Source organism: Ostrinia furnacalis, unplaced genomic scaffold (assembly GCF_004193835.3).
Source record: "Ostrinia furnacalis isolate ACB-3 unplaced genomic scaffold, ASM419383v2 OfSCF0694, whole genome shotgun sequence".
Taxonomy (NCBI): Eukaryota; Metazoa; Arthropoda; class Insecta; order Lepidoptera; family Crambidae; genus Ostrinia; species Ostrinia furnacalis.
In genome coordinates this window covers 140397-163489 of record NW_021130933.1, presented here as the reverse complement: position 1 = coordinate 163489, position 23093 = coordinate 140397, and the positions used below count along the sequence as shown (strand labels likewise).

General features: G+C 43.5%; 1 protein-coding gene across 1 annotated transcript in view; it reads left to right on the top strand.

Moving 5' to 3' along the window:
• Positions 1 to 23093, top strand: part of ATP7 (copper-transporting ATPase 1) — an 89622-nt gene that overhangs the window by 41943 nt on the left and 24586 nt on the right. Inside the window, exons 5-17 of the mRNA XM_028299954.1 lie at positions 4282 to 4406; positions 5518 to 5661; positions 6438 to 6523; positions 7312 to 7441; positions 8162 to 8328; positions 8774 to 8874; positions 9775 to 9903; positions 10820 to 10991; positions 12203 to 12300; positions 15419 to 15554; positions 16908 to 17048; positions 18230 to 18338; positions 21294 to 21453. Of these exons, the coding sequence (XP_028155755.1) occupies positions 4282 to 4406; positions 5518 to 5661; positions 6438 to 6523; positions 7312 to 7441; positions 8162 to 8328; positions 8774 to 8874; positions 9775 to 9903; positions 10820 to 10991; positions 12203 to 12300; positions 15419 to 15554; positions 16908 to 17048; positions 18230 to 18338; positions 21294 to 21453 (1698 nt within the window). The remainder of the gene's footprint in view (positions 1 to 4281; positions 4407 to 5517; positions 5662 to 6437; positions 6524 to 7311; positions 7442 to 8161; positions 8329 to 8773; positions 8875 to 9774; positions 9904 to 10819; positions 10992 to 12202; positions 12301 to 15418; positions 15555 to 16907; positions 17049 to 18229; positions 18339 to 21293; positions 21454 to 23093) is intronic.

The window sequence follows — 23093 nt, the reverse complement described above, 5'->3', positions numbered from 1 at the left end:
GTGCCAGGGGGCGATGACGAGGCCAGGTGAGTCACCAGTCCACTCAATTTCCACTGCAGGATCACGACTTTCTGTAGTTTCCCAGAGGCAAATTGTGAAGTGACATCTACGGGAAGAGTAGGGGTGTACGTACATACTCGTATTCTACTTTGCTAGAACCATACCACATGCAAGATATGGGCTTCGACGTGCCGGGGGCCGATGACGAGGCCAGGTGAGTCTTCACTAGGTCATTCAGTCTACTGCAGGAGCACGACCCTACCATATAGGCCAGACGGCTAATGAGGTCTTACGACATACGTCACAACACTTCTGGACACAAGGCATGGGCTTCGACGTGCCAGGGGGTGATGACGAGGCCAGGTGAGATACAGAGTAACCATCATCATAAGGCCATTAAAAGCTTACGTAGACACGGCAGCCTTTGCAGACTAGCACGCATTATCATGAAGGACATAGCCCGCAGAATCGCCAAACTTCTAGGAGCACCAATGACTACGGACTTTAAAACTTACTGTAGGTAGACCTCCGACTTGGTGGACCGAGGATCTGGTGAAGATCATCTGGATACATGTAGCACAGGACCCGTCGTTGTGGAGAGGCTTTTGTCCAGCAGTGGACGGCATTGGACTAATGAAACGATAGCATCAATAGGGCTACTTCTGATATCATCCGCGTGCATATACACGACACGATATGGGCTTCGACGTGCCGGGCGATGACGAGACCAGGTGAGTCATCATCATCATCATCATCATTAGCACGACCGTACCATATAGGCCAGACGGCTAGTGAGCTCTTACGACATACGTCACAACACTTCTGGACACAAGGCATGGGCTTCGACGTGCCGGGCGATGACGAGGCCAGGTGAGATACAGAGTAACCATCATCATCAGTCTTCAGGTCTTTTAGGCTCCACTGCAGGAGCACGACCCTACCATATAGGCCAGACGGCTAATGAGCTCTTACGACATACGTCACAACACTTCTGGACACAAGATATGAGCTTCGACGTGCCGGGCGATGACGAGGCCAGGTGAGTCTTCACTAGGTCATTCAGTCTACTGCAGGAGTACGACCCTACCATATAGGCCAGACGGCTAGTGAGGTCTTACGACATACGTCACAAAACTTGACACAAGGCATGGGCTTCGACGTGCCAGTGCCAGGGGGTGATGACGAGGCCAGGTGAGTCATCATCATGATCATCATCATTAGCACCACCCTCTCTAATGCACTAGATTAGACCTACACTCCACACGCAAACGGGGCTAGTTGCAGAGTAGTCATCAACATAATCCAATGAGCTCTTTCGACATTCATGAGAAAAGTTGTAGTGCCCAAACACCACGCTCCTGAAACCACTCCAGGCCTTTGTACACTAGTTAGCGTTACGAGTGGAGCACTATCTGCTATTCGCGCGCACATACAAGACATGGGCTTCGACGTGCCGGCCGATGACGAGGCCAGGTGAGTCATCAGTCCACTCAGTTTTCACTGCAGGATCACGACTTTCTGTAGTTTCCCAGAGGCAAATTGTGGAGAGACATCTACGGGAAGAGTAGGGGTGTACATACTCGTATTCTACTTTGCTGGAACCATACCACATACAAGATATGAGCTTCGACGTGCCGGGCGGCGATGACGAGGCCAGGTGAGTCATCAGTCCACCCAGTTTCCAATGCAGGAGCACGACCCTACCATATAGGCCAGACGGCTAATGAGGTCTTACGACATACGTCACAACACTTGACACAAGGCATGGGCTTCGACGTGCCAGGGGGGGATGACGAGGCCAGGTGAGATACAGAGTAACCATCATCATCAGTCTTCAGGTCTTTTAGGCTCCACTGCAGGAGCACGACCCTACCATATAGGCCAGACGGCTAGTGAGCTCTTACGACATACGTCACAACACTTGACACAAGGCATGGGCTTCGACGTGCCAGGGGGGGATGACGAGGCCAGGTGAGATACAGAGTAACCATCATCATCAGTCTTCAGGTCTTTTAGGCTCCACTGCAGGAGCACGACCCTACCATATAGGCCAGACGGCTAGTGAGCTCTTACGACATACGTCACAACACTTCTGGATACAAAGCATGGGCTTCGACGTGCCAGTGCCAGGGGATGATGACGAGACCAGGTGAGATACAGAGTAACCATCATCATCGGGTCATAAAAAGCTTACGTAGACACGGCAGCCTTTGTAGACTTGCACGCATTATCATGAAGGACATAGCCCGCAGAATCGCCAAACTTCTAGGGGCACCAATGACTACGGACTGGAAAACTTACTGTAGGTAGACCTCCGACTTGGTGGACCGAGGATCTGGTGAAGATCGCGGGAATCATCTGGATGCAGATAGCGCAGGACCTTTGTCCAGCATTGGACGGCATTGGACTAATGAAACGATAGCATCAATAGGGCTTCTTCTGGTATCATCCGCGTGCATATACGACATGGGCTTCGACGTGCCGGGCGATGACGAGGCCAGGTGAGTCATCATCATCATCATTAGCACGACCCTCTAATGTACTAGGTTAGACCTACACTCCACACGCAGACGGAGCTAGTTGCAGAGTGGTCATCAACATCAGGCCATTTAGTCTGCTGCAGCAGCACCATCTTCTGTAGATTACCAGAGGCAGGTTGAGGACTTGGCCTTACTTCCCCAGTCCTCTCACAGGCCATACAGTGAGCTCTTTCGACATCATGAGAAAAGTTGTAGTGCCCAAACACCACGCTCCTGAAACCACTCCAGGTCTTTGTACACTAGCTAGCGTGNTTTTGATTTTGATTTTTGATTGCGGGAAGCACTTGGATGCAGGTAGCGCAGGAGCCGTTGTTGTGGAGAGGCTTTTGTCCAGCAGTGGACGGCATTAGATTAATGAAACGATAGCATCAATAGGACTACATCTGGTGTCAACCGCGTGCATTTACACGACACGACATGGGCTTCAACGTGCCGGGCGATGACGAGGCCAGGTGAGTCATCATCATCATCATCATCATCATCATCATCATCATCATCATTAGCATGACCCCCTCTAATGTACTAGGTTAGACCTACACTCCACACGCAGACGGAGCTAGTTGCAGAGTAGTCACCATCATCAGGCCATTTAGTCTGCTGCAGGAGCACCATCTTCTGTAGATTATCAGAGACAAATAGAGGATTTGGCCTAACCTCCCCAATCCTCTTACAGGCCATACAGTGAGCTCTTTCGACATCATGAGAAAAGTTATAGTGCCCAAACACCACGCTCCTGAAACCACTCCAGGTTTTTGTACACTAGCTAGCGTGACCAGTGGATCAACCGCGCGCGTGCTCCGCTTCTGCTATCCACGCGCACATACAAGATATGGGCTTCGACGTGCCGGGCGATGACGAGGCCAGGTGAGTCATCAGTCCACTCAGTTTTCACTACAGGATCACGACTTTCTGTAGTTTCCCAGAGGCAAATTGTGGAGAGACATCTACGGGAAGAGTAGGGGTGTACATACTCGTAGTCTACTTTGCTGGAACCATACCACATGCAAGATATGGGCTTCGACGTGCCGGGCGATGACGAGGCCAGATGAGTCTTCACTAGGTCATTCAGTCTACTGCAGGAGCGACCCTACCATATAGGCCACACGGCTAGTGAGCTCTTACGACATACGTCACAACACTTGACACAAGGCATGGGCTTCGACGTGCCAGTGCCAGGGGGTGATGACGAGACCAGGTGAGATACAGAGTAGTCACCATCATCAGGCCATTTAGTCTCCACTCGAAGGAGCAAGAGAGGCAAATGGAAGATTTGGCTTACATTCCTCACGCTAGCAAGATGTCCGCATATTTGTCCCTTAGTCGTCTTCCCAGACCTCCACGCCAAGAGTGGGGGTGGTCAAATTTTACTCAGCTGACGTCGAAATCCATGTCTTGTATAAGGTTACTTATTCAAGACATGGGCTTTGGCGTAACTAGAGGTGATGACGAGGCCAGGTGAGTTTTCATCAGGTCAATTTAGCGTACAATCTCCACACTTGTCAGGCGGAATGGGGAGGCCTGATGGTCGCATATTTGTTTGGTCGTTCTTTGTCGCCTCTTACGATATCAAGAGTGAGATGCTTAAATTCTACTTTGCTTAAAGCACATTGCTCTTTAGCCACAATCCACAATCTACTTGCCCGCCAATGAGCAAAAAAATACACATTTCTTCTACCACTTTGTTGTCCGTCTATTTACATGCAACCTCTTCATCTCTAATACATTCTTTCTCTCCCCACAGAAGTCTCCTACCAAAGCCAATACCCACCGATCTTCTGATAGACATGGGGACATCAAGCGAAGAAAGCGAGGTGGTGCTACACGTCACCGGCATGACTTGCCAGTCGTGCGTCAACACCATCGAAGGTTGGTAAACCCTTAACACGAGGTAGTAAAGTTCAAAATAGTGTATTATTATCCTCAACTGACTTTCTTTCGCCACTTCTTCTCAGCACCAGCCCATATGTTGTCCCGAAGTGGTGGTAGGGCAAGCTATATTTGGGACGTGTATAAGTGGAGAGGGCCTATGTACTGCATAAACTATTTGATTTCATTTAAACGAGGAAGCCCTTGGCCTGCATCTGATCGATCGATGGAAAGTAACGATCAGGTTGACCTGATCGTTACTTTCCATCAAGTGAGATGAAGGTTGAAGCGAGCTTTACCCAGAATCCTCAACCACAGAGGAACTGGCTATCTTACTTCTAAATCAATACAGTTAACATTGTTGTTATGGCGACAGACTTTAGTAAGATGGTGGTAGCTAGCCAGGCGGACTTAGAATAAGCCCTACCATAACTCATAACAAAACCGAGCAGAAAATTTTGCCTTCACTGGGAATCGATGTCGGGAACTCTAGGTCTGGTTTTATTCCTAGACTAGAGCAAAGAGATTAATTTATGCTTTATGGTAATGGTCTCTAAGTTTTTTGGGAAAATTCATTTTATNGAAAACTGACGAACCTTTTCATTCCGTGACTGTACAAGAGAGCTTTACCCAGAATCCTCAACCACAGATGAACTGGCTATCTTACCTCCAAAATAATACTGTTAATATTGTTGATATGGCGACAGACTAGTAAGTTGTGGTAAGATGGTGGTAGCTATCCAGGCGGACTTAGAATAAGCCCTACCATAACCAAACCGAGCAGAAATTTTTGTCTTTACTGGGAATCGACCCTGGAAACCCTTGAGTCTAGTTTTAATTCTAGAGCAAAGAGATTATTTTTTATGATACAGTCAGCGTCAAGTAGTTCGTGACACCCAAAGTAGCCAAAAGTTCGCAACACGTCTTTGTTACAATTGGAATAAGGTTGTATTGTCAACTTTTTGGCCACTTTTGATGTCACCAATTATTTGACGCTGACTCTGNCATTTTATAAATCTTTGACTTATTTTTCGCGACTTTGACAATCGCAATAACAGCCCAACGTTCTTTAGTGAACTGCTCAACTTATACCCGTCTCTCTCATCCTCAGGCACACTGCAAGAGATGCCGGGAGTCGTATCAGCGTCCGTAGACCTACCCTCAGGCATAGCGAGGGTACGCTCGACGCTGGCGGTGACTCCGCAACAGATCGCTGACGCTGTGTATAACTTGGGCTTTGACGTCAGCATCAATGGTGAGTCGTCAGCATCAATGGTCAGTCGTCAGCATCAATGGTCAGTCGTCAGCATCAGTGATGGTCAGTCGTCAGCATCAGTGGTCAGTCGTCAGCATTATTGGTCAGTCTTCAGCCGTCAGCATTAGTGGTCAGTCTTCAGCATCAGTGGTGAGTCGTCATCATCAATGGTCAGTCGTCAGCATCAATGGTCAGTCGTTACCGTCTTCGTCAAAACACGGGACCATTCGCACCTCTCGTTCCCACCGCTGCAACTCCTGTGTAGCCAGGATCTACAGCTTGACCGCCAATAACCCAACCAGAGAAGGTCAAGTTTGTCCCGCTTAAAAGCACGGAAAGTCGTCAGCATCAAAGATGAGTCGTCAGCATCAAAGATGAGTCTTCATCATAATCATCATCAGGTCAATTTGAAGATTACATCATTGGCAATGGTGAGTCATCATTACCATCCTCATCATCATCATCGAGTGAATTTGACGTTAGCATCATTGGCTATGGCATAATCATCATCAACTTCGTCTTCGTCGTATTTTTCGTCATCATCAATATAACGCCCGTATTTTCAAATGCTTGTTTAAGTGAAGCAGCAAGTCGAACGCACATCGTTGAATAGAGCTCTGTGATTGCTTCTTGTGTCACCCTGTGCGTTCACGTGCACTGTGAGACCTCATAGTAATGTTTGTGAATACGGGCGTGAGTGTATCTTGTTGAGTATTGGAAATACTAACATGGCATTTAAAGATTAAAATTGTAATTAAAATTATGTTTTGTTTCAGAAACAAATTCTCAAAACAACTCCCAAGAAGGCTCTGGTGACAGTGCCAAACCACCAACACCTGTTAAAAGCAAAACACACGCAAACGTAAGTCATCATCGTCATCATCATCATCATCTAGCAGAGTCTATACTAATTTTATTGCATTACAATGAGGGTTTTCGCGAATGAAAGATCCGCTAGACGGCGGGACGTGGATGTGGGGTCTGACTGCTGCGTATTTGGTGGATTTTGTCATATCTGTCAATATCATGTCAAAAATAACCAATCATGCAGCATTTGGACCTCGCGTCTACGTATTGCCATCTGGCGGATTTTTCATTCGCGAAAACCCTCATTGCATTCCAAAACGTGGCGTTCGCGTTCCTTGGAAAACATTTGTTTGACTATCTAGGTAATTTTCGTATTTTTCGTATTACGGTACTAATGTTGTTTTTACAAATAGACCGATTTTGATGCGGTTTTGTTCATCATCATCATCAACAGCCCTTTACAGTCCACTGCAGCTGACTTTGAGCCTCCTCCACTATAGTGGAGGGTTTTGCCATAACCCCCACGCTTGGCAGGCGGGTTGGAGATCGCAGTTTAAAAGATTGATGTTTTTCTTCAGAGAGCGTTGCTGCCCGTTCTCTGTTTGATGTGACCCTAATGTTTCCCCTGGCCTTTCCAATGCCCGTTTTCACCATCAATCCCTAATTTTTAAGTGACCCTAAGGTAACACATAAAAATAATTTTGTTTTCACAGTGATCACTTAAAAATTAGGGATTGATGGTGAAAAGGGGCATAAGTCGCCTCTTACGACACCCGCGGGAAGAGTAGGCGTTGGTGACAAATGTATTATCCGGTTTTGTTATAATATTATTATTGTTTCCAGGGCACAGCGTCGCCCATGGCAGACAGACAGACAGAACCAGTTGAACTGTCCTGCTGCACGCTGGAAGTGAAAGGCATGACGTGCGCCTCCTGCGTCGCTGCCATAGAGAAGAGCTGTTCCAAGCTGTATGGTGAGTGTAGCAATATTGGCGTCTTCTTACTAAAACTGACCTAAATTCCGGTCGCCGAGCAGATAAAATTTCGTCCAATGACCCCAAGCTACCCATCCTTATCGCTCGCGCGTAATTATATTGCTGTCGCGACTGTGCGACGGGCGCCCGCAGTGAGTGTACGAGCGCGACAGCAATATAATAATACGCGCGAGCTATAAGGATGGGTAGCTTGGGGTCATTGGACGGGATTCTACGTGCTCACGGACCAGGCTTTAGCAATAATATAGGTCTAGCACTTAACAGAGTCCGTACCTGAGGTATGGGAGCGGCAAGGGAGGGTGTTTTTGTGACAATCGAACGTCAGCGTGACTTCAGATTTGTCTGCTCTGTCACGTCATAATATTTTAATGTTACCCCTCTTATGCCGCTCTGATACCTCAAGCACTGACTCAGGTAAGCGCTTTACTTTAACGTTGGTATTTGTTATTAATTTAAAATGTCTGGATGTTTGTTAATCGTTCACGCAAAAACTACTGCCGTTCAGTAGTTTTTGCGTGAGTATTATTGTTTATAACCCAGAATAACATATAGGCTATAATTTATGACGACGATTATGTTAACGATTTGTGACAAACTACATTTCACGCGGGTGAAGCCGCGGGCAAAAGCTAGTCATAGAATATTAATGAGTATTAAGTAAATACAAATTACTGCAGTATCTATTTCCATTGTTCCCAGGCGTCCACTCAATAGTAATAGCCCTTCTAGCAGCTAAAGCAGAAGTCAAGTACGAGCCGGCAAAGATATCGGCGGCAGACGTGGCTCGGTCCGTCACCGAACTTGGATTCCCGGCTGAAGTGCGAGCGGACTGCGACGGCAGCGGCCAGAAGGAGATGCAGGTTCTGGTGAGTTTCAACTGCGTTTCAGCTGCGTTCCAACTGCGTTTCAAGGCAGAAGTCAAGTACGAGCCCGCAAAGATATCGGCGGCAGACGAAGCCCGGTCGGTCACGGGACTAGGCTTCCCGGCCAAGGTGCGAGCCGACTGCGACGGCAGCGGGTAGAAGGAGATGCAGGGTCTGGTGAATTTCAGCTGCATTTCAGCATCGTTTCAACCACGTTTTAGCTGCGTTTTATTTGCATTTCATATCTGTTTTTTTTATCCCCAACGGGGAAGCTCTTGGCCTGTATCTCACCTGATGGTAAATGATGATCAGGCCGAAGGTGGAAGCGAGCTTCACCCGGTATCCTCAACCACAGAGGAACAGCTATCTTATCTCTAACTGCCGTTTCAACTGCGTTTCATATCTATTTATTCGCCTACCTATCTACGTATTTATCTTTCTTTCACAGATCAAAGGCATGACGTGCGCGTCGTGTGTCAACAAAATAGAGAAGACTGTGCTCAAATTGCCCGGCGTGGTTTCTTGTGCAGTCGCGCTCACAACTTCCAAGTAAGTTCTTATGGATGAGTGAATGAATGAACGCATGGATGAATGGACAAAAGAATTAATTTTATGATAGTGAATGGGAGGGTCAAAATAGAGACATGCTCTAATGGGGATGTTGCCTGGGTCAAAAAGCAAGAGTTTTAATTAGTCAGTCATTTAACTTATCAAAAAATACTCTACACGTATTTTTCACTTTTTCAAACTAATGAAAATTTAAAGAGATAAAGCGCCCCAAAGTTCATAAGAAGAGGCCCGTGACGTCAACGCTTGCTTAAAAATGCCGCACGTCGTGACGTCGTGCGCAACTTCAACGCACCATAACTATGTAATTATTTGTTAGATTGACAAATAAAAATATATGTGTCCAATATTTTTTGATATTAAACATTACGGACTAAAAAAATTTTTTTAGGCAACTAGCCTATTGATGCCTCGACATGATTGATTGTCACTAAGTAAGATGCATTCGTGAGTTAATTAATGATTGAATGAAATACTGTCATACGTGATGAGTGAATGAATTTAGGAACATCTAGACAGTATAAACGACAATTGACGCCCGTATTCACAAACATTACTATGAGGTCTCACAGTGCGCGTAACGCACAGGGTGATACGAACCAATCACAGAGTTCTATTTAACGCTGTGCGTTCTATTTGCTGCTTCACTTAAGCAAGCATCGTTTGTGAATACGGCCGTGAAAATCTGAAGAATTTAACGAAAACTTAAAGTTATTTTTAAGTCGTTGTGTTAATACTGGCAGGAGGCTTTTGTCCATTTGGCAGTGGACATCCTATGGCTGAAATGATGATGACGATGAGAGTATATTAGAGAGAGTCGTGTTCCTGCAGTGGAGACTAAATGATCTGATGATGAACATAATATATTCTTTTTTCCCCCAGGGGCAAAATAAAATATATGGCGGAGCAGATAGGCCCCCGGAGTATATGCGACGCGATCAACTCCCTCGGCTTCGAGGCGTCGGTCGTCGGGCCTAGGGATCGGGGCACCACACACTACTTGGAGCACAAGTAAGTGGCTTACATTTTAGGGGCAAAATACAGTGCATAGTGGGGCACGATACAGTACATAGTGGAGCAAGATAAAGTACTTGGAGCACAAGTAAGTGTCTTTAATACTCAGGGGCAAGATACAAAACAGAGTGGGGCAAGATAAAGTATTTGAAGCACAAATAAGTGATCTTACGCCCCCAGGGGCAAGATACAGTACACAGTGGGGCAAGATTAATACACAGTGGAACAAGATGCAATACACAGTGGGGCAAGATAAAGTAACACAGTGGAGCAGATAGGCCCCCGGAGTATATGCGACGCGATCAACTCCCTCGGCTTCGAGGCTTCGGTCGTCGGGCCTAGGGATAGGGGCACCACACACTACTTGGAGCACAAGTAAGTGATTTGTATTCCTTCTCCTATATTCTTCTGATTAATTTAATTGCGAGTCCAATGTCAGTTTAAATTTCCCCCGGGATAAACTTGGCCTTCACTAATTACTTTATTTATATTAAGGTACAGCACAGATTACGAATTCGTTTGAAAGATAAATGGGACTATTCCCGTTCTTCATAGTATCTATTAACGTACAAAAAGTCTCTCTCTCTTAAACTCTTTAAAAAGTCACCTTCCGTACATCCACGCATTCCAAACCTTATTGTGAGTTCAGATAGCTTGCTGTTTTTTCACTGAATTTGATTTAGCTTACATACAACCTGTGATTACTCTCGCATATAAATAAGTACATGTATTACTGAAACTATTAGGTCAAACTGACTATTACAACTTACCGCATAATGTCATTTGCTTCTAATTAATTTTGAACTTTATTCCTATGACAAAAGGCTTCAAATCAACTGAGCAAATATGCTTAAAGGCCAGTTTAACCGTATCTTAATCATAAAAATTAAAAACTTTCCATCTCTCTCCACAGAGAAGAAATAAAAAGATGGCGGACGGCGTTCCTCATATCTTTGTTATTCGGCGGGCCCTGCATGGTGTCCATGGCTTACTTCATGGCGCACATGGAGCACGGGCACATCGCGGTGCTGCCGGGCCTCAGTCTGGAGAACCTCATCATGTTCCTGCTCGCCACGCCTGTGCAGGTGAGAATAGACTTTAAACCCGAGACATAGGAGCTAGATTGGTATAGCTGGTGCGGGAGGATAAGGGTCAATTTTGCAGTCACTAAAGCGGTTGGAGGACTGTTTATTTGACAAAAGATTGAGTCTTATCACAAGCGTATAAGGCTCAACATCACAAGAAAACGTTTAGTTTCAATTCGTGGAGCAGCTAACTCCATGCGTATTATAGCCTCCTAGTACTTTTTATTTGCATGTCTCTTTTGTGGAGGGAGTTTCTTCTGTATTCCTTGCGTATTATGACGCCCTGGTACTTTTTGTAGGCACTTAGTGAGAATCTAAGAGTTTTATGTATGTTTGTCACATAATATGGTTTCATTAGTCTTACATAGGTTTAGTCTAATTTGTAATATGCCTAGATTTTAGTGTTTTCATACAGTGCAAGTGAGAAGGTGTTTTATGTCAAAGAAATAAGGGTTAGTTTGCTGTTAGTTGTTCTAGAATCTTAGATATTTCGAGTTTTAGATCCGAATTCTTGCTCAGCCATCAATGCTGGTAGCTTAGCTCTTATCCCGTCCGCATAAGGTTCTGTCTCGTACGGTACTTGCGGCCTATATTGCGAGTGAGAATGACTCTTATGTCCAAGCTATAAAGATCTGTTTGCTATAGCTGGTTGGGGGGGATAAGGGTCAATTTTGCGTGACTTACTAAGGACGCTCTAGGAGTTTTTATTTGACAAAAGGTGAGCCTTATCACAAGCGTGTAAGGCTCAACATTGAACACTTTTTTATGAGGCTGTTCTTTTTGAATTCGTGGATCGGCTGACTCCATGCGTATTATAGCCTCCTGGTACTTTTTATTTGCATGTATTCTTTGTGGAGGCAGTTTCTTCTGCACTCCTTGCGTATTATGGCGCCCTGGTACTTTTGTTGGAACTTAGTAAGTATAGAAGGACTAAAAATAGTGGTTTTATGTATGTTTGTTACATAATGTGGTTACATTAGTCTTACATAGGTTTAGTCTAGATTGTAAAATGCCTAGATTTTAGTATTTTCGTACAGTGCAGTTTTGTAAGCATAAAGATGTAGTACGTTTGGCGAATGTCAGATCAGAATAATTGTAGCTCAACCATAGGTGCTAGTAAATTGGCTCTTATGCCGTCTCTATAAGGTTCTGTTTGCTTCGTCTGAACTTACAGAGCGACTTATACCTATAGTTAATAATTGTTGTTACAGTTCGTCGGCGGCTGGCACTTCTACAAGCAAGCGATAAAAGCGCTGCGACACGGCACCACCAATATGGACGTACTTATATCAATGACTACCACTATCAGGTGAGAGGACTATTGTTTTCCTATTGGATAGTGATATACAGTGTGTCCGGGCTTGTAGTGATCAAACTTTAATGGCGTAATCTATATACAATTTTATCGATGAAAATACTTCAAATTTGGGGCTTGACCCATTTGTCGCAAAATAACGAGGATTTAAGTTTTTAATTTTTAGTTTTCACCTCTTCCTTCAAAAACAAGTGAAAACGTGGGTAACTTAACATTAATAAGCGAATATTTGATATCATGCGATAGTCAATAAAATTATCTATTAGTACAAGTAGAAAACGGACACAAGTTTCATACATTTTATGGAAGTAAGAATAGATTGAATTAGAAAAAGACATGATTTTTTTCACTTCTTTTTCAGTTATTTTCCAATACAAGAAAAACCAGGTCGTTAAGGTATGTTTTATTTGCATTGTATTATTAGTATTTGAGCTATTCTACTATACGAATGTAAATTTATCAGTCTACGTCTATTAGTTTTGACGTAATTATTGAACAAAGATACCCCTTCCCAGCCGGTTCCATAACGCGTCGGAATAGGCTGTGTGATTCTTTCAGGCAGTGCATTTTCGCATGTTAGCAGCGCTATGGAACCGGCTGGGAAGGGGTATCTTTGTTCAACAATTACGTCGAAAGTAATAGACATAGACTAATAAATTTACATTTCATGAGAAAAGTTGTAGTGCCCAAACACCACGCTCCTGAAACCACTCCAGGTCTTTGTACACTAGCTAGCGTGACCAGTGGATCAACCGCGCGCGTGCTCCGCTTCTGCTATCCACGCGCACATACAAGATATGGGCTTCGACGTGCCAGGGGGCGATGACGAGGCCAGGTGAGTCATCAGTCCACTCAGTTTTCACTACAGGTTCACGACTTTCTATAGTTTTCCAGAGGCAAATTGTGGAGAGACATCTACGGGAAGAGTAGGGGTGTACATACTCGTATTCTACTTTGCTGGAAACATACCACATACAAGATATGAGCTTCGACGTGCCGGGCGATGACGAGGCCAGGTGAGTCATCAGTCCACTCAGTTTTCACTGCAGGATCACGAAATTCTGTAGTTTCCCAGAGGCAAATTGTGGAGAGACATCTACGGGAAGAGTAGGGGTGTACATACTCGTATTCTACTTTGCTGAAACCATACCACATGCAAGATATGGGCTTCGACGTGCCGGGGGGCGATGACGAGGCCAGGTGAGTCTTCACTAGGTCATTCAGTCTACTGCAGGAGCGACCCTACCATATAGGCCAGACGGCTAATGAGCTCTTACGACATACGTCACAACACATCTGGACACAAGGCATGGGCTTCGACGTGCCGGGCGATGACGAGGCCAGGTGAGATACAGAGTAACCATCATCATCAGGTCATTAAAAGCTTACGTAGACACGGCAGCCTTTGCAGACTAGCACGCATTATCATGAAGGACATAGCCTGCAGAATCGCCAAACTTTTAGGAGCACCAATGACTACGGACTGGAAAACTTACTGTATGTAGACCTCCCACTTGGTGGACCGAGGATCTGGAGAAAATCATCTGGATACATGTAGCGCAGGACCCGTCGTTGTGGAGAGGCTTTTGTCCAGCAGTGGACGGCATTGGACTAATGAAAGAAACGATAGCATCAATAGGGCTACTTCTGATATCATCCGCATGCATATACACGACACGACATGAGCTTCGACGTGCCGGGCGATGACGAGGCCAGGTGAGATACAGAGTAACCATCATCATCAGGTGATTTAGTCTCCACTACAGGAGCACAATCCTAATACGGGTTGGGAAACTTGGGGAGGCCTTTCCTACTTGTCGCTTTTTACGACATCCTCGGGAAGACTGAGAGAGGAGCGTAGTCCTCTCCATACCACATACAAGACACGTGCCTGGGGGTGACGACGAGGCCAAGCAAGTCATTATCAGGCCATTTAGTCTCCACTGCAGGAGCACGACCCTCCTTAATTTACCAGAGGCAAATGGAGGATTTAGCACGGATTCCCCACGCTGCACANTCGAACCGGTTGGCTAAATTGGACCGAAGCTCTGAACTCGTATTTTGTTGATTTGTGCTAAATATACAACAATTGTGTTGATTAATACCTATGAAATAGTAAGTTGAATAATTTCTCTTTATTTATATACCATGAACATTAGCAAAATCAAAAGAAAACTATGTGTAAAATGGGATTGAAAAAAACTGGTCCAAATTACCGGACTCTCCCTTATGGTTTCATTAGTCTTACATAGGTTTAGTCTAGATTGTAAAATGCCTAGATTTTAGTATTTTCGTACAGTGCAGTTTTGTAAGCATAAAGATGTAGTACGTTTGGCGAATGTCAGATCAGAATTGTAGCTCATCCATAGGTGCTAGTAAATTGGCTCTTATGCCGTCTCTATAAGGTTCTGTTTGCTTCGTCTGAACTTACAGAGCGACTTATACCTATAGTTAATAATTGTTGTTACAGTTTGTCGGCGGCTGGCACTTCTACAAGCAAGCGATCAAGGCGCTGCGACACTGCACCACCAATATGGACGTACTTATCTCTATGACTACCACTATCAGGTGAGAGGACTATTGTTTTCCTATTGGATAGTGATACATACAAATAGACACAAATTATTTGAAAACATTTTATCTTAGTCAAAGTAACGCTCCGACGTTTGTTTACGTAGTTAATTCACTCCAAGAAGCGATTTTGAAATTAAAACTGTCACAATTGTACTGTGTCTAGGGAGCCTGATGATGATATGATATTAAAGATGATGATAAAATAGGGTTAAATTACTGTTCAGCAGAGAAAAAAAATAGTCTTCTTTTATGCGCGTTGGCCAAATCCTCCATTGGATACAACCCTGTAGTTAAGACTAAATGATCTGATGATGATAATGTTGGTGTCTTCGTAACAGGACTATTCCCACCTCTCGTTCCCACCGCTGCAACTCCTGTGTAGCCAGGATCTACAGCTTGACCGCCAATAACACAACCAGTGAAGGCCAAGTTAGTTCCGAAGGAAAGTTGAACTGTGATGATATCAGTCCAGCTTTGCCGATTCCCTGGTGATGGCCTGATGATGATGATGATTAATAATGATGATGATTGTCTGCAGCTACGCCTACTCGCTGGCGGTGGTCATAGCAGCAATGGCGATGCAGCAAGACACGAGTCCTATGACATTCTTCGACACGCCTCCGATGTTACTCGTGTTTGTATCGCTGGGCCGGTGGCTAGAGCATATAGCCAAGGTAAGGCATGAGAAAGTTTATTCCACTTTGTTCACCTGGGTGAAAAAAGTGGAATTTAGTGTCCTCATTTCACCTCGGAACCGTTTCACCTCGGAACCATTTCACCCAGGTGATATCACCCACGTGAATTGATTCGACTAAAGCGGTTGTCTTTGTTCACCTAGGAATTAATTCACCCAGATCTTCGCATCTGTTCACCAGGTGATATCACCCAGGTGAACAAAGTCGACTCAAATTCAAAGCGTTTCAATGTTTTTTAAACCACCTAACTGCACTTTTAAACGCAAAAAACAACAGATTTGTACACATAAGTTTAAATAATAAATCAAAACCATTAAAATAGATCGACCCTTGGTTTCGTTCAATGTCCCTCTTAGATACGTTTTCACTTTTAGCCTTTGTCAATTGTTAAAATGTATAAGAAAATCCAGTTATCTAGTTTGAAATATCTTCATTTTCTTGTACTTACTATGCATCTAAATTTTATTAATGTAAGGGCTCTTTTACATTGCATCTTTTTGCAGCGATACAAACGCGATTCAGTCACGATGCAGCATCGATACAGTCGACAACATCTAACTTTACACACACGCGTTACCAAAAAGATCGCGCGACTGACAAACGCTCGTGTGTATCGCTGCAAAAAGTGACAATGTGTAAGTTCCAGACACAGACACCGGTCTTGACGTTTTCGGTGAAGGCCTCCCTAAATTTATGTCAAAACTCAAGCCTGTATTCGGAACGACTTAGGCACCGAACAAAATGAACAATTACTAAATCCTTTATATTGTTCGGTGCTTAAACTCTAGACTCTATTCAATAGAGATGTTTCCTGGGTCAAAAAGCAAGAGTTTTAATTAGTCCGTCAGTTAACTTATCAAAAAATACTCTACACGTATTTTTCACTTTTTCAAACTAATGAAAATTTAAATAGTTAAAGCGCGCCAAAGTTCATAAGAAGAGGCCCGTGACGTCAATGCTTGCATAAAAGTGCCGCACGTTGTGACGTCGTGCGGAACTTCAACGCACCATAACTATGTAATTATTTGTTAGATTGACAAATAAAAATATATGTGTCCAATATTTTTTGATATTAAACATGACGGACTAAAAAATTTTTTAGGAAATTAGCCTATTAATTTTTTTGTTTTTACTAGTGTATAATTACCCTAACATTGCAAAAAGAAATGCTGTGTATACCTGTAATTGAGGTCATATACGTATCATGTGTTAAACCATGTTAAAATGTATGAACTGTATTATGTATGTGACTTTGTTGGTGTACCTAATAAATAAATAAATAAATAAGTTCCCTAACCTCAAACATCATTGAAAGCAAACCATCTCCCACAGGGTAAAACCTCCGAGGCTCTCTCCAAGCTTCTCTCGCTGAAGGCCACAGAGGCGGTGCTGGTGACGTTAGACGATGACGAGAATGTGGTCTCTGAGAAGAGCATCCCTATTGACCTGGTGGAAAGGGGGGATGTGCTGAAGGTATGTAAATTGCTAGGGTCTTTGCAGGCAAGCTGGCCCATTTACTGTCCCGAAGCAGTGTTAGCAGGCCTGTTCATCTTCGCGAGTTTACATCGAAAACAAAACACGCACGATGGCCCACCTACAGGATAAGAAAATGGTGTACTAAATACTGTGCAGTTTTTAACTGCCTAAATAATAATAAAAACACAGAATGTACTTTTTTAAGCTGCCTCAAAACACTGAGAGGTAAATAAGTAGTTAATATTATTCATGATAATTCATGCTAAATCATGTATTTCCTCCGCCATTTTCCGCAGTTTGGCACCTCACGTCACATCATTTTACCGAAGTCAGCCCTATAGCTTCGGCGCAGTGCCGATCACTGACGTTTGTTAACAAAATGGTGCTTGACTCTTGAGACAGGTTAAATTACACCATAATATTGTTAATGACATTGAGCTTACATTTTTTAAATACCTTCGCGAAGTAAAACTTCTGTACGTAGTACTTAAATTATTATAGTGTTAGGTTTTAAGTAATACTGGGACGTATAAAACCGCCTTTTAACAGCCTGTTTGCTAAATATAAATGAGTTTTATTAGGGATTTTTGGCCAGAGATGATACGATAAACCTATTTGTACTACTATTATATTTATTTTATTTGGGTTAACAAAAAATACTACTTTTTGAACGGCGTACCTACTTTTAGTGCTCTGTGTGCGTTATTTAATACAGCGAGGTCACTCCGAAAACGTTATCAGAAGTTTCGAATGTTGCCATCTCTTTCATGCAAAGGGACATGCTAGCATTAGCAGAGGGGCAGATAGACCGAAACTACGTAAACAGCAGTTTGGAGTAGCCCTGCAGCTTATAATGGATCTATATTATATGATGGGCATAGAAGTACCTTCGTCTAAGCAGGCCTTTAGGGTTTTAGTCGTTCGAAAAAAAAAAACAGTATATTTTTATTTATTTTTTTTTTATTTATTTAAACTTCAGCACACAAACTAACAATGCACTGTGGCGGACTTAATGCCGGATGACATTCTCTGGATATTTTGAGAATGCACATTTAAAATTCTCCTATGTTCATTTAGATTAATTTTGATGCGGGTCCAACGACAGTTTAACGTGCCCCAGAGACATTTTTTTGTGTTAAGTTTGTGAATTTTAACAGAAAATCTTTACCTTTTAACAGGTGGTCCCTGGAGCCAAAATACCCGTGGATGGCAAGGTGATATCCGGCCACAGCACGTGCGACGAATCCCTCATCACGGGCGAGTCTATGCCAGTTCAGAAAACTAAAGGTCAGTGATATCATAACTCAGTCATCATCAATTCATTTGATTTGTACACCGCAAAGGTACGACATGTTGATACCATTTTAAATGCTATTATTATTATTGGTTTTTGGGCCTTTATTTGCGCCAANTAAATAAATAAGTTCCCTAACCTCAAACATCATTGAAAGCAAACCATCTCCCACAGGGTAAAACCTCCGAGGCTCTATCCAAGCTGCTCTCGCTGAAGGCTACGGAGGCTGTGCTGGTGACGTTAGACGATGATGAGAACGTAGTCTCTGAGAAAAGCATCCCTATTGACCTGGTGGAAAGGGGGGATGTGCTCAAGGTATGTAGATTGCTTGGGTCTTTGCAGGCAAGCAGGCCCATTTACTGTCCCGAAGAAGTGTTAGGTTTTAAGTAATAAACATGAACGTAATGCTTAATTCAATACAACATACATCTGTTTCCGCAATTTATTACACCGATCTTGTCGCGACAAGGAAAAATTTCCGTGCTTTTAAGCGATTTTGTGAAAAATATTATTGGCAGGTAGTTGCTAATTGCTCATAAGATAGGCCCCCTTAATTTAATTTATTGTCCGTGGTGCATAATCTTTTTCTTAAAGGTTTTAAACCTTTGTTTGTCACCTGTCATCCGCTTTGCAATGGAGGGAAGTCGAACCTTAATTTCGAACTCCTCCTATGTTCTTCTGATTAATTTCGTTGCGGGTCCAATGACAGTTTAACTTTCCCCCGGGACAAACTTGACCTTCATTGGTTGGGTTTTTGTGGCGGTCAAGCTGTAGATCCTGGCTACACAGGAGTTGCAGTGGTGGGAACGAGAGGTGGGAATAGAATGTATGAACTGTATTATGTATGTGACTTTGTTGGTGTACCTAATAAATAAATAAGTTCCCTAACCTCAAACATCATTGAAAGCAAACCATCTCCCACAGGGTAAAACCTCCGAGGCTCTATCCAAGCTGCTCTCGCTGAAGGCTACGGAGGCTGTGCTGGTGACGTTAGACGATGATGAGAACGTAGTCTCTGAGAAAAGCATCCCTATTGACCTGGTGGAAAGGGGGGATGTGCTCAAGGTATGTAGATTGCTTGGGTCTTTGCAGGCAAGCAGGCCCATTTACTGTCCCGAAGAAGTGTTAGGTTTTAAGTAATAAACATGAATATAATGCTTAATTCAATACAACATACATCTGTTTCCGCAATTTATTACACCGATCTTGTCGCGACAAGGAAAAATTTCCGTGCTTTTAAGCGATTTTGTGAAAAATATTATTGGCAGGTAGTTGCTAATTGCTCATAAGATAGGCCCCCTTAATTTAATTTGTTGTCCGTGGTGCATAATCTTTTTCCTAAAGGTTTTAAACCTTTGTTTGTCACCTGTCATCCGCTTTGCAATGGAGGGAAGTCGAACCTTAATTTCGAACTCCTCCTATGTTCTTCTGATTAATTTCGTTGCGGGTCCAATGACAGTTTAACTTTCCCCCGGGACAAACTTGACCTTCATTGGTTGGGTTATTGGCGGTCAAGCTGTAGATCCTGGCTACACAGGAGTTGCAGCGGTGGGAACGAGAGGTGGGAATAGTCCCGTAGGTTTTAAGTAATACTGGGACGTATAAAACCGCCCTTTAACAGCCTGTTTGCTAAATATAAATGAGTTAGATTAGGGACTAGCGGCCCCCCGCGACTTCGTACGCGTGGATCCCGTTTTACCCCCTTAGGGGTGGAGTTTTGTAAAATCCTTTCTTAGCGGATGCCTACGTCATAACATCTACCTGCATGCCTTTCAGCCCGATCCGTCCAGTGGTTTGGGCTGTGAGTTAATAGATCACTATGTCAGTCACCTTTGAGTTATATGTATAAATTTAGATGATGAACATAGAAGTACCTTCGTCTGAGCAGGCCTTTAGGGTCTTTAGTCGTTCGAAAAAAAAAGAAAACAGTTTATTTTGAGAATGCACATTTTTAGTAAAATCCTATGTTCTTGTAATTGATTTTATAATTGCGGGTCCAATGAAAGTTTAACTTGCCCCAGAGACATTTTTTTGTGTTAAGTTTGTGAATTTTAACAGAAAATCTTTACCTTTTAACAGGTGGTCCCTGGAGCCAAAATACCCGTGGATGGCAAGGTGATATCTGGTCACAGCACGTGCGACGAATCTCTCATCACGGGCGAGTCTATGCCAGTTCAGAAAACTAAAGGTCAGTGATATCATAACTCAGTCATCATCAATTCATTTGATTTGTACACCGCAAAGGTACGACATGTTGATACCATTTTAAATGCTGACTTAACACCTTATGTACACATGTTTGAACAAATAAATGTATCTTTATCTTTATCATCATCATCATTTCAGTGTAAGGCCTTCCCCAAGGATTTCCACGACCGGTCCTGAGCTGCCCGCATCCAGGTACTTCCCGCGACTTTCACTAGATCGTCGGTCCACCCACATTACGTTTTCCGACCCGTGGTTGCCACTCGAGAAATTTTTAAGAGATGAATAAACCTAATAACTTTAAAAAAAAACCGACTTCAAATGCTCGAACACAAATAATACATATTCAACAAAAAAATAATCGTTCAAATTGGTTCATAATCGGCGGAGATATCTATATATATAAAAGAAAGTCGTGTTAGTTACTCCACTTATAACTCAAGAACGGCTGAACCGATTTAGCTGAAAATTGTCAGGGAGGTAGTTTAGAGCCAGGAGAAGGACATAGGATACTTTTTATCCCGTTCGAAATTAAAAAAAAGTCTGCTTATTTATTGCCATTAATGCGGAACAAAGTTCGCCGGGTCAGCTAGTTGCGTATAAAAAAGTTCATCCCCAATCTTCCACACTTGGGGTTGTTTTTTTTATTATTAAATTTAAATGGGACCACCCTTGAGGTATTACCTATACCTACGCCGNAAAAGATATATATTTTTTTTAATAATACACTTTTTTTTCCACAGATTCCCTAGTAATAGGCGGCAGTATAAACCAGAACGGTGCTTTGTTAATGCGAGCGACTCACACGGGCGAAGCTAGTACCTTAGCACAGATAGTGCGACTGGTAGAAGAAGCGCAGAGCAGTAAGGCCCCCGTGCAGCGGCTGGCCGATAATATCGCTGGGTGAGTTTAGTTTAAACTCAAAAATAACTGTTCGTTTCGTTTCAGCCAAATGACGTCCACTGCTGGACAAAGGCCTCCTCCCCAAGGTTTTCCATAATGAACGGTCCTGCGCTGCCCGCATTCAGGCTCTTCCCGCGACCTTTACCAGATCGTCGGTCCACCTAGCAGGAGGCCTGCCCACGCAACGTCTTCTAGCCCGTGGTCAATTTTTTTTTATACACAACGAGGAAGCTCTTGGTCTGTATCTCACCTGATGGTAGGTGATGATCAGACCGAAGGTGGAAGCGAGCTTCACCCGGAATCCTCAACCACGGAGGAACTGGCTATCTTACCTCTAACTGCCGGAACACAACAATGCTGTTAACATTGTTGTTATGGTGACAGACTTAGGTAAGATGGTGGTAGCTAGCCAGGCGGACTTAGAACAAGCCCTACCACCAACCAAACCGACCAGAAAAATCTGCCCCCACTGGGAATCGAACCCGGGAAATCGAACTCTGCGTCTGAAGCAGGTGGTCTTACCACTAGACCACAGAGGCGGTTAGATAACTGTATTTGTTCGTTAATATAGATCTAAGTGCATATCGCTGTCAATGCCTAAGGAATGGGTGCAACACGGGAGGGGTGACACGTAATAACATTATGACGTGAGAGAAGCATACAAGTCTGAAACACATCTGAAGTCTTGCTGACGTTTGATGTCTCAAAAACACCCTCCCGTTCCGCTCCCATACCTCAGGCACTGACTCAGTAATGCCAGGCCTGTTCATCTCCGCGAGTTTACATCGAAAACAAAACACGCACGATGGCCCACCTACAGGATACTATTCGACAAGGCCTCACATACGAAGCGAACATTGACTCACGCACGNAGCATTAATTATGATAGGACGGATCTTTAGTTAACAAAGATCTTCGGTCATCGAATGTGATTTGCGATTTTTGATTGTTTTCTCGTGCGGTTTTGAGTAGTTAGTGTGTGAACGTGTGATAGTGAGTGTGGTAATAGTGAGTGAGTGTTAGGAATATGCCTAACCATACGTACAGTGCTCGTGAGTAGATACGTAAACATGGTTTACTGTTACGGAAGGCACGTGGAAACGCATCTGAAGTCGCATCGGTAAGTACCTAGCTCTAAACTTAAAGGAGATTCCTTTTTAATGTAGGAAGTGAATAATCTGGTAATTTTGTGTAGAAAATACTCCCGCCGTCGCGGTAGGTAGTGGCGGAAAGCGCTCCAATACACTCACACACAAATAGGAAACAGCAAACTAATTTAAAACGAACTTTAACTTTAGTTAGTCAAAGAAAAATACCTATTTACACTACCTACTTTACGTGGCTTCCTTCGGTAGACTATCCAACATGATAAGCGACCGATCCGCGTAGCTCGATGGGTGCCACAATGTAAACGTATTGCATTATTGCAAGCCATAGTACAGTTGATGTTGCACGGAAAATATTCGCTAAAAATTCCACTTTCGTTTGTAATTATTTTTTTGGTGGATAATGCGTTTATGTAAGTCATAATATATCACCTAAATAAAAATGGCGAGTATTGAAATCAACACCCTGTATACATTTAATAATATTTAAGAAATATTAATAATTATTATTCAAAAGCTGGAAATATTACAATA